This window comes from Micromesistius poutassou, assembly GCF_964030765.1.
Source record: "Micromesistius poutassou genome assembly, contig: SCAFFOLD_5579, whole genome shotgun sequence".
Lineage (NCBI taxonomy): Eukaryota > Metazoa > Chordata > Actinopteri > Gadiformes > Gadidae > Micromesistius > Micromesistius poutassou.
In genome coordinates this window covers 1-12,588 of record NW_028180559.1, presented here as the reverse complement: position 1 = coordinate 12,588, position 12,588 = coordinate 1, and the positions used below count along the sequence as shown (strand labels likewise).

General features: G+C 45.9%; 1 protein-coding gene across 1 annotated transcript; it reads left to right on the top strand.

The window, feature by feature from the left end:
• Positions 1-6,914: 6,914 nt before the first annotated feature.
• LOC311370695 (protein L-Myc-1b-like) lies at positions 6,915-12,482 on the top strand. The gene is made up of 3 exons (XM_084489029.1): positions 6,915-7,076; positions 7,726-8,412; positions 9,399-12,482. The coding sequence occupies exons 2-3, from the start codon at positions 7,785-7,787 to the stop codon at positions 10,199-10,201; spliced, it is 1,431 nt and encodes a 476-aa protein (XP_084345155.1). The 5' UTR covers positions 6,915-7,076; positions 7,726-7,784; the 3' UTR covers positions 10,202-12,482.
• Positions 12,483-12,588: the final 106 nt, after the last annotated feature.

The following is a 12,588-nucleotide window of genomic DNA, read 5'->3' as shown; positions in this document are numbered from 1 at the left end:
TCTTGGTCCGCTCAGCCTGCAGCTACAGCCTGTCATTCTCCAGCAGCTAGCATCAAGTAGTTAGCTCTCACCATTAGCATCAACCCCTGTTTGTTAACTAGTCCCCCCACCAACCACCCCCTCCCCCCCACTCACACACACTCTCAGACACACACACACACACACACACACACACACACACACACACACACACACACACACACACACACACACACCTCTCCTCCCACCCCCCCTGTATCAGCTTCACAAAAAGAACAACGGCCTTCTCCTCAACGATAGAACTTCAGTCTAAGACCAATTAAAGCCAGTTAATAAACGTGTGTTTGTGTGCTTGTTCACAACATTTCAATGACTTATCAAAAATATACCGTTACGCATGGACACTTGATCAAAAGTGTGTTATAATACTGGGAGTGCACACATAAGCATGGGTTCGGGGGCTGAGTTGGAAGCCCCCGAACAATGGCAGTGTTGATAGTGCCATGCTGTAACATTTGAGCCAAACAAGAGATTCAAGCATGTGTGTGTCTGTGTGTGTGTGTGAGAGAGATGGCCACATTCTGGTATTTGGTCTCCATGTAGTTACAGAGTGCTGTCCTTGCCTCTTGGTATGCAGCCTTGAGATGCAGCTCAAGGCTGCTGCTAGGCAGTCTGTATCTATTGCACACAACACTTTTTTGGGAAAGTGCAACAATCATGTTCAGTGGAATTTCTTCATTTCAATGACAGGAGACAAATCACTTTTGGTGTTGCCTTAGCAACAGTCCGCTTTCCGAGAACTATTGTGAGTTCTTGTACAGCGCTGTTTACAGATTATTGAATGTACGTGAATTGGAAGAAAATTATAAATTTGCAGAGTGCCGAGCCAAATATTTAAAAGTTAATTAGGTAAAAGAAGTAACAGTAGAAGTTGACAGACCAGCAGCTGCCATGGTTCATCCATATTGTTTATATTTTAGTCTGTGTGTGTTTTTCCACTGTGTGTGTGAGTCCACTGCTGCCTTATAGACACTGATAGACCTCTGATGTCTCACTCACTGGAGACGCAGGGAGAAAATCATTGGATTCTGTTTGGAATGCAAATAACCCATACACAGACACACAGACCCCCACACACAAACACACACACACACACACACATACATACACACACAAACCCAAATTTTTTCATTTACAAGCAGCACACATACAAACAAACAGCCCGTTGCAGCAGATATTTTTGAGAGGATGCCTGTGGGCAGGTTATACTACGTTTCTTATGTGCATAATTCTGCTCTTGTGTGTGTGTGTGTGTGTGTGTGTGTGTGTCATGTTTGAAGAATGCTCAGCATCTCTGTACTGCCAAATATCACTTACGTAATTGTATCATTTTCCTCAAGTCTGTTCCTGTGATCTGCCATCTCTTCACTTCTCTCTCGTCTCTGTACCGGTCTCTCTGACTCTCTCTCTATCCCTCTCGCTCTCTCTCTTTTTCATGTCTCACAGTTTCTTTCCTTCACGTCTGTCCCTCTCATACTTGCTGTCTTTCCCTCGCTCCCTCTCTTTTTCTCTCTTTCTCTCACCCTGTTTTGATCTGTCTCTATCTCCCTCTGCCTCTCATTAGTGTGTCCTCTTCCATTGAGGTGTAAAGCAACCATGCATTGTTTTGATTAAGACCAAGCAGACGGTCATTCTGCACCACCTCCTCCTCTCCCTGTGTTGTTTTGTTTTGTTTGTTCATTGTGACAAATACACACATGCACCGAAACCATTTAACCCAGACAAACACCCAGACATTCACGCACCTTGCTCTCCATGTTTCTTTCGTTCTTATTATTGTTTCCTATTTCTTTCTTTCTTTCTCTCTTTAATAATTTCTTTATTTTCTTTCTTTCTTTCATTCGTTAGTTCATGCCTTATTTTCTTTCATTAATTTGATCTTGCTTTGTGCATGCCTGTCTGCCGCTCTTTCTTTAATTCTCTCTCTCTCTCTCTCTCTCTCTCTCTCTCTCTCTCTCTCTCTCTCTCTCTTGCTCCCTCTCTCTCTCGCTCCCTCTCTCTCTCTCTCTCTCTCTCTCTCTCTCTCTCTCTCTCTCTGTCTCTCTTCCTCACCCTTTGTCTCTCTCTCTTCATCCTCCTTGGTACAGTGTGTACTGGTGCCTCTATGCTGACAGCCTGTGCACATACAATTGATTCTGCCCAGAAAGCAATAAAAGTCACAGAAGGCGGGAGGGGTTCAAGTGAGTAACGACGGCATGTCAATCAGTGATGCTGACGGGGGGCTGCTGAGGGGCTGCACATGCACACATACACACACACACACACACACACACACACACACACACACACACACACACACACACACACACACACACACACACACACACACACACACACACACACACACACACACACACACACACACACACACACACACACACACACACACACACACACACACACCACATTCAGAATACATTTCCCTGCCTAAATAGGCAGATTGGATTTGAATGGTGTAGATGATGGACAGTTACCGGCAGGCCAGAGTTGCGCAACGCTTTAGGGCTCCACCACATGGTCATATTCCTGCTACAAACAACACAATAGTATCACTCCAAGCAATATATCCAGGAGATATACTCACAGTAACACTCTGTGGGCTTTACTATAATATGGTGTACTCTACATTCAACTTTACTAAACAATACTGTTCTATGCTATACTAAACTATACTATATTATACTATACTATACTGTACAATACAACACTTTACTATACTCTAATACCTAAATTATATGACAGTCAACCGCAATCAGAAGAAGCTTTATGTGACTTGTGTTGGGCCACAAAGAGAAAACGCTCCTCCCAAACCCCTGCTATGATGGCATCAAACAATTGTTGAACAACAGACAGAAAGGCAGACAGATAGACAGGCAGACGGATAGACAAAAAGAATTAGGTAGACAAAGGCAGGCATTGTTGAATATATTTAGAAATACGATTGTCCGTTAAAAGATAAAGTGATGCAGTTGCATGTCTGTGTGTCACATGATGGGTCCCTCACTTATACATGTCCACACTGAGTGTGTATCTATCCGTCATGTGTTACAGATGCCTTGCAATTAGCTAATAGCTATAACTGGTACAATATGTCCCCATTGCACATTGTCCCATAAATAAATTACTTAAAATGAATGTGCATGTATGTGTGTGTGTATGTATGTGTGCGTGTTTGTGTGTGTTTGTGTGAATGTGTGTGTGTGTGTGTGTGTGTGTGTGTGTGTGTGTGTTGCAGCGTACGTGTCCAGCAGCCTCTATGCGTCAGCAGAAACATTTGATACGATCCAGTGGGTAATAGCTGCCCAGCTGGCTCCTCTGCCTCTAGATTAAAACCACCATACACACACACACCAACCCACGCATATACACATGCATGACACGTGCAAATGACAGCGACGCACACTTCTGGGCGGGTCACAGACTAGGTGTTCATTGATCAGTCTGGCAGCTTGGAGGTCCTGGAGACGTGGTGGGGGGGGGCCAGCATGGTCAGGATGACCCCAGGAGAGGGATAGAGTCAGGGAGGGAGCGGGGGGAGGGATGGAAGGAGAGCAGGAGAGGGAGGAAGCTTTGTTCTTTTAATCACCTCTCATACATATACAAACAGCTTTGTGGGCTTTTTCCTCTTTTTCTTCCTTTCCTCACACACTGGTTCGACCACTTCCTCTTCCACCTTCCACCTGAGCCATAAAACTGTCCCCTCTATTCCTCTTCTACATGCTATTCCAAGAGTATAGCTGTTGATCTAGGGCTGGGTGTGTATGATTCTAACTGCCGTCTGACAGATGAGTCTGCTTAGGGGCTACGGTTACGAACTAAACGAAGGCCAATTCAGTTCCCCATGAGGAGGGAAAGATACAAGAGGACCACGGAATAACCATTCTCCGACCTCCTCCTCAAGTATCCATGATAATTGTGTGAACTCGACATTCGCCCTCATATCAAAGACGCAGACATGGAAAAATAAATCATCCAAAAACACTGCAATTGGGAATTTTAACCGACCCCTTCTGGGGAATATTTGTGTTGGCTGTGCAGACTTGCTGCACTTCCTCTTCTCCACCTTCTCCCTCTCCCGGTCTCTTGGGGGTCTGAACCAGGCGGGGCGGGAAAAAAGATGGATGTTCAGAAGTGAAGGGTGTGAGAGGAGGAGGAGACACAGTGACAAAGTGAAGCTCTTTGTTCACCGTTAGTGATACATAAGCCTCTGAATTAAGTCATTTTCTCAGTTCAGTTTGCTGCCTTGGCACTCTGGGGGTGGGGGGGGGGGGGTAGATCACATCTACCACCTCCTGTGTTCTGAGAAAGCAGACTGCAGTAAATCTATATCTTGTGTGTGATAAACACTTGCTGGCTGGGGAGGTGTGCAACCGCAAGTTTGCGAAAGTCAAAAGAGTGAGAAAAAGATAGAGAGAGGGAAAGAGAGAGAGAGAGAGAGAGGGACAAAGAAAGTGAGAGAGAGTTAGAGAGTTATTGGGACATTGATCAGCCGTTTGGAAACCCATCAGAAGTTGCCTCTCCCCTTTCCTGGAAAAGGAGGACTGCTAATGCTTGGAGGACTTACAATTATTAGTTTTGACCTTTCACCCCCTAATCTACCCCCTGTCCACTGAACAACTCCTATAAGTCACAATCTGCAAGGAAAAGGAATCGCAATTCATTTCTTTGAGGTGAGCCTCTGTGTCTGTGACATAATTCAAACTTTCCAGAACTTTCTGTGTGGGGGTAGAAGGGTGCTTCATGCAGGATCTAGCGGGATGCTTTCTCCCCTTGAAGCCTTTTACTGGTGATCATTAACTCAAAGGGGAAGTACAGGAAGGAAGGCGATAAAACAAAAGCAAGATAAAAGCGGACCGCTTTTAGACAGATGCAGATAGAGAACAGACCGGCCGAGAGACAGATAGAGGACAGTGCGAGAGAGCATGACAAAAAAGATGGAGGCAAATAGAGAAAGAGAGAGGAGACAAGGAGGGAAATGTAAAACATTTAAATGTTATGGCTAGTAAACCTTAACTTTGTCTTAACTCTGTCTCTTTATAGCTCCCAATCTCTCTCTCTCTCTCTCTCTCTCTCTCTCTCTCTCTCTCTCTCTCTCTCTCTCTCTCTCTCTCTCTGTAACTTAAACATCAGCATTGCTATTCATTTGCCTCCAATCAGAGGAAGAGGTGGGACCCTGAACTCAATCGCCCAGTGGTTTCATTATTGTGACTGTCTCCGTCTCTCTCTCTCTCTCTCTCTTTCTCTCCCTCTCTCTCTCGCTCTCTCTCTCTCACACACACTCTCTCTCCCTTTCTCTTTGTCGCTTTATCTTTTTCTCTCTCCAAATGTATCTCTCTTGCTCTCTCTCTCATTAAAGACTCTCTCTCGTGAGAAATAAGAGGAGAGATCAGCACTCCCTGAGTCTCTCCTCCGCATCGTGCAGGGTAAAGATCTTTTGAACAGAGAGCGATGGGCTTTAAAGGGCAGAGGGGGAGGGCGAGGGGGGGGTGAGGGATGGTGACAACAGGGGGGGGACAAGAGAGAGAGAAAGAGAGAGGAGAGAGAGAGTGTGTGTGTGTGTGTGCTTGCGTGCGGGCATGTGTGTGTGTGAGGGGGTGATGGGCGGGTGGAGGGGCTTCCATGCTTGATGAGAAGATGAGCCGGACAGACCATAATTTCACGCTGTCTGCTCCACTGCTCCTTGCCCAGTAGGGTGGCTGGCAGAGGTAAAGTAGAAGAGCGGTTTCTTTAGTATCTGTTGCGTACAAAAAGCCTGCTTCTTAAGTGTTGGTTTTTGTCCTCATTTTTGTGTGCAAAACTATTTTATTTCTAGGGTTAAGTCCCATGATGCTTTGCTTTCCCACCAAACCCATACCCTGACATTAAACATTAAACTCTTAACTTCATCAAAAAAATAAACTGTTCAGCCAACCCTAATGTTGGTGCAATCTGGATGAACAAAGAAACATGATGAGTTGGAAATCTGTATTTGTGTGTGTGTGTGTGTGTGTGTGTGTGTGTGTGTGTGTGTGTGTGTGTGTGTGTGTGTGTGTGTGTGTGTGTGTGTGTGTGTGTTTTGTGTCAGGTAAACCTATATTCTGCATGCATGCCAACTCATGGTTCATGCGTTGCAGCTGTCAGAGAGGTCCCCATGACAGGGTAGACATGGAACTCTGCCACAGTATCGACTCTCTGCGGAGAGTCGATACTGTGTGGCCCTCTCCCCCCTCGCTCTCTCTCTCTCTCTCTCTCCCCCCTAGGTTGATGAGAGCTCTGCATCTTCAAACTGATACCACAGCGAGTTTGTACACATGATGTCATGCAGCGACTGCACTACAGACTCAGGCAAAACATATATCAGGATAAACACACGTGAATTACATAATTGTACTTTTCCTGTATACAACGATACAGCTGTAATTGTTTAATGACTTTTATTGCTATGTTTACGTAACACTTTATGACATTGTTCCACACAATATATGTATAGATATTATAATTTCCCTTTATATTTTAGGATGTTGGCTTTATTATTTTTCTTTGTTTTATTATGAATATGTTCAGGGCCTACACATGTTTATATAGTCTCACTAATACAATATAACTTCAGTTAATTGATAACACAGAGACGTACGAGTGCCTGCATGAAAACAAACTTCTTTGTTGCTTCACTTCGTTTTCATCGCACCGTCGTTCGCAGCTGATATTGATGAGGAAAAAAAATACAGTGTCCCTTTAAATATGGGCGTGTCTTCACTACTACGACCCGCCTTTTATGCATATAGACAACTTGCCTAACCCAGATCAGATAGCGCCGTTGCTGGCAAAGAAAGTGACCGCAGTAAAAAAAAAAAAAAAACGGATCCAACATTTGAGGAGTAGGAACACACGAGTGATCTTTATTTGTGGCAATTAACCGTCAAAGACAAAGAGGGGACGCCCCAACCGAAGCGGACGTTCAAGAAGTAGGCTATTGCCCGAGAACTACGCATCTTTATTTCCCCACTTTTACGCTCACACAGAATCCATGAAGACGAAATCAGCACTAGCACTACCAGGTAATATAAATGACCACTCCACCACTTGGGGATTTCGTCTTTTTTTTTGTGAAGTATTGTCCAATTTACCATGGGACTAGCCTATATGGCGGGGCTCTGAGTGTATTTCGAGGATAGCGGAAGCTTACCGCTTCAGAAGTTTGGCTTTAGTACACGCCTATTAATTAATTGATAACCGAATTTACCGGCAGCTGACTTGTTTTACCTTAATCTACGACCTGTACTGGGGGTGATCGGGCTCTGTGACGCTTGGAGGTTAGGGGAAATGGTTTCACTCATGGGATGCATCTTAACCCGCAATTAAAGCTCAATTAGCAGGCCTACAGGTTTGGAGGTAACTGTCTTTTTTTAATCGACCTGTGTTTTGTGGTGGGCTGTCACCGCACACTTTAAACAGCGGCACTGTTGTGTAATAACTACGTTGCGAAACTTGAACTTATCCCACTACCATGCAAGCACACGCGTAAAAGAAACTTTCTCGTTGATGTCCATACGACACATGGTTGTGTACAATCCTTTGAAAGAAAGATCTAAAACTAACATGATGGGAAAACGCACACCCAATTAGCAACATTATATTAAGTAGGATATCATCGATGCTATGAATCGCCTTTTAAAGTGTGTACGACTTTTTTTCCACCATGTCCAGACAGAGAGAACATTGTGTCACCATAACCCCAGGAGCGAGGCGCCAGGTCTGCAGCCCCAATGCCGGGCATCAGCTCCACCGCCCCCCGGTATGAGAACTGGGAGATGGAGTACGACCACAACCAACATTATTTCTACGACGACCACGACCCGGACGAGGATTTCTTCAAGTCCACGGCGCCAAGCGAGGATATATGGAAGAAATTTGAACTGGTGCTGACCCCGCCCATGTCCCCCATCCGGACGGTCGAAGGGGCAGGCAAGGTCGGACTGGTACATCAGTCGCTCGCTGATCGATTGGAATTGATGTCTCAGTTCTTGGGCCAGGACGAGGAACAGGACTTGCCTTGCAAAGTGAACACCGTGAACGACTCCTTCAGCAACCTGAGCTCTATCATCATCCAGGATTGTATGTGGAGCGGTTTATCCGCCGGACTGCAGGCGGAGAAAGTTGTGGAGGAGCGGATCGTCTCCCACGCTGGCTCGGTTGCCGCCAAAGTAGGCCTACCAACGGCACCCGCCGTTCAGTCTTCAGGGAGGACGCACTGCGTCTCGGCCGATGCGCCACTGATCAGTAGCCTGGCGACCGACTGTGTGGACCCAGCTGCAGTCCTCACTTTCCCGTTAACGGGCGGCTGTAAAAAACCTCAAGTGTCCTCCGGCTCCGAGTCCCACACCGATACATCAGGTCAGTGCAACTTGAATCACTGGCGTTTTTTTTTGTATTGAAATATGTAGCCTAACATTTTGTAAAACGAATACGAACGAATAGTTTTTTTTGGTGTGGTGACCTATACTTGTCGAGGATGGAGGACTTGAGGGTGGCATGTATGACTGCAATGCGTTACCTTGGCGCATGCAACACATGCGCCACGGCTCCACAGCGACACGCCCATTGAAACATCTGTTCCTTGGCTGGGTGCCAGGCTACCAGCTGCTGCCTCATGTTCTTGTGGTTTGTACTTCAGCCAACAATATCCGAACCACAAACTGTGGTTGATATTTGACGTATTAGTCCAAATAAAGTTTTTATATATTCCATATATAGCTTTGTGATAAGAATAACTGTTCCACGCCATCTTCCAAGATTTTGTCTGTCAAGTGTCCCCTCACTCCATCAGTCTCCTATCCCCACAATGTGGTATTTGGGTTTTGATGCAGTACTATAATGGTGGGTGGAATGCCACAATGGGAACTAGTTGCCCTTACATAAACCACCAGCATTCCTCAGCAAAAAAACAAAACAGTATTGTATCAGTTTGCCCAGGTTTGGGTTTGTTTCAGTCACCGATCCAAAATACCTTGTCCTTTGGTGAGAATCAATTTGCTTTTAGCGCCTTCTTGAGGTGCTGTTTCATTTGCAGTTCTCAGTGTTGTAAATTAATTCAGCGCGCAGAGCTGAGTGTCTATTGACACTGAAAACCATTTTCTCTGTTTTGTAGATAAGTGGTCTGCCATCAGCAAGTGGTTCTTAGTGTGTGTGTGTGTGTGTGTGTGCCTTAGCGTGCTACTCTTTGAATCAGTCTCCTACGTCGCTAATTGAATTGGCCTAGCTCTCACACTCTGCAGCGGATGCCGAGTTGTAGTTAAATAGTTGATCAGCCCTGGAATTCAATACACTCATTTATAACTTATGCATTTCTTTTTTTTCGGGGGGTTTGTTGCTGTTTGAAGACGATGACGAGGACGACGAAGATGAGGACGACGACGACGAGGAGATCGACGTGGTGACAGTGGAACAACAGCAGCGGCAACACAAGTCACGCCGGCTGGTGAACAGCCGGCAGCCGGTGACCATCACGGTGTGCGCCGACCACCTGGACCCCTGCATGAAACGCTTCCACATCTCCATCCACCAGCAGCAGCACAACTACGCCGCGCCCTCCCCCGACACTCTGCCCGACCCGCCCCGCAAGCGGGCGCGGCCGGACGGCCCCGCCCACCAGCCCCTCCCCCACCCGAGCCAGAACTCCCTCGGCCCCTACCTCCAGCAGCCACGCCCGGGCCGTACGGTCTCAAATCCCGCCGGCGGCGGCCGCTGCGGCGGCGCATCCCGCTCGCCCTCGCCCGATGCCGCCTTCTCCCCGTCGACCGCCGCGTCCTCCTTCTACGAGATGCCTTCCTCGCCACCCGCCTCGGGCTCCTCCTCCCCGCCATCGCAGGGCTTCTCCTACTCCCACTCGCGCCTCTCCAGCCCCCAGTCGTCGGACGGCGAGGACACGGACAAGCGGCGCGCGCACAACTTCCTGGAGCGCAAGCGGCGCAACGACCTGCGCTCGCGCTTCCTCCTGCTGCGGGACGAGATCCCGGGCCTGGCGGACTGCCCGAAGACGCCCAAGGTGGCCATCCTGACACGCGCCACCCAGTACCTGCAGCAGCTCCATGCCGGCGAGCGGCAGAAGGCCCAGGAGAGGAGGCAGCTGAAGGCCAGGCAGCTGCAGCTGCAGCGCAGGCTGGCCCAGCTCAGACGCTCCTGAGTGCGACGCGCTCGTTAACTCACACACACAGTACTGAATGGGGACATATGAAGGAGAAATACACTAATGTTTCATGACTTTCTTCAGCGGAAAACGTTGGGCAGAATAACGTTGTTTTTGTTTTGTTTGCATTTTGTTGTTTGCACATGACCTCCTGAGCGATTCACAGGGCAGTTGGCCACTCAGGACAGTGAGCGTGGGTTGATTTGTTCCTTCGGGGGTAAATTTAAGACGGCCGACCGCTCTTTCTCTCCCTCTTGGTTAATACCCTTCTTTGAATCTGATTTAGTTATTAGTTGTTTTTTCCTCACGCAGAGGCCTTTTATTAACTCTTATTGTTTTGTTTTCCCTTTTCCAGTTAGCCGCCGACTCCTGCTGGTTTCGGTTCAGTTTTTCTTTCCATTTCCAAGTTTCTCCTGTTCTTGCTTTATTTAACTTTTCTTATTGACTGCTCAATTCATCTGGTTGGCAGTTGTATAAAGTAGTGGTAATATGCCAAGTTGGCAGCAGATTTAAATGGAAATCAGCATTGGGTGGCAACTGTTGGAAAAAGGTTTAAAATATGCTACTCTGATCAGGCCCTCTTTGTCAGTGTCTGCTCATACCAAATTATTATTATTTTTTCTTCCTAGTGTGAGGGACCAAGCGAGGGTTGCCCACTGTAATACTGTTTAATATTATTCACCAGAGGGAGAGAAAGGGGTAAAGATACGGTAAATGCCAGCATGTCTTAGGCAAATGTTTTTGAAGTGAGATTTTGACTATATGCACGTGTTAAGTAACTATTATCCCATCCTCATGCAACTGCTAAAATAATTAAGATCATATTTACAAAGACTTTTAATTTTATAAATATATCTAACTTACGTGCCATTTGAGGTCATCAACCAAACAAAAGAATCTCCCCAACATGCCTGTTAACAATTTGGTTAAACTTTGCATATCCGCAACATACACAATGCAAAACCTTTGGTTCGGAAATGGAACCCTTTGTATTTCATGTATAGTTATCAGATCTGTTTTGTTCATTTTGCCTGATGTCGTTTGTAAACGGTGTGTTTTGTTTTGTTTTTTTGTATGTTTTTAATTTTGCATTTGAAGTAACGCCTCTAGAAGCCTTTTATTGTATGTAGACTATCTGGTTGAATACATATATGTGATTTATATGTCTGTCTGTGTATATAACTCCCTGGATGTACAGTCCTTTCAACCCTTAAGCAGAGCTGTCTACGATACTTAGTTTTTTTTTTTTTCTACTCTGGGCTTGCTGGCTTTTCAAAGATTACTCAAAGCTTCTATTTTTGTTAATAAAAAAGGATTAAGAAAATTTAAAAAAGCTAAAATAAAACTCAACTGATATTGATCACACTAGCCACTTTGGGACACCGTTTTCAATGCCTATGACTTTGTTTCCATGTAAAAAAAAACATTTTTTTTGCTGTACCTGGTGTTGGTTTGTACATTCTAGAAATGTTCAGGACAAAGGTTTTGTACTATATTTTCCTACAGAGCTATGTTCAAGTGTGAACTATCAAAGGTTTTTGTTTGTTTTTGTTGTGAGTTGGTCCACGCTGGCGGTATTGTGCTGAGGACCGTACATTCTCTTCACTTCTCACCTCGTTTGGTGGTTTTTAAAAGCATCTGAATGTCTTTCTCTTTTTCAATGTATCTAATGCAGCACTCTATATGGTGCGGACAGAGGCGTTGGTTAAAGAGGAGCCAAGAGTTGAACCTCTATGCTACTCTTCGGTAACCTCCATGCACATCTCATTCTATTGCCCCCTCCCCCCCCCGGGCCTGCTTCTTTATCATCATTCTCAAGCCATAAACACCAGAGAACACTGTAGCCAATTGTAATCGAATACTGTACCATAACAATGGTTTTGTAGCATGTCCTCCTGTTTCAGGGCACTCAGGAAAACTCCAAGTAGTCTGTGACTTTTTCTGTTCTTGACCCCCGGTGGGCTAGTGGGCTGAGAGGGAACAAATATTAATTTCCAGCCACCTTCCTCATCCTCCACTGTGCAAACAGAGTGAGACGGAGAAGTACGGGGGCATCACATTTTTTAAATCAATTTCCGACTCAAGTGCTCAAGCAGACATATAGGCCTTGTCTGCTAACATTTCAGTTGGGGAAAATGCCAAGGTGGTTTAGTCACACCTCGGCCTTCCTAACGCATCATATTAATCCAATCTGCTAATTGATTCAGCACAAACCTTTATTTGGTTGTTCGGGGGGTTAGGTTTGGTGTAGATCAAATCTAACCTAAAATGTGGTTACTCAGAGTTTTGTTTTGTTCTTGTTTGGTTCGTCACTGGTCTCTGCCGTTGGCACTGTCATGGTAGCGGTTGAAGTCGTGGAGTTTTTGAGAGTCAAGACCACGGTG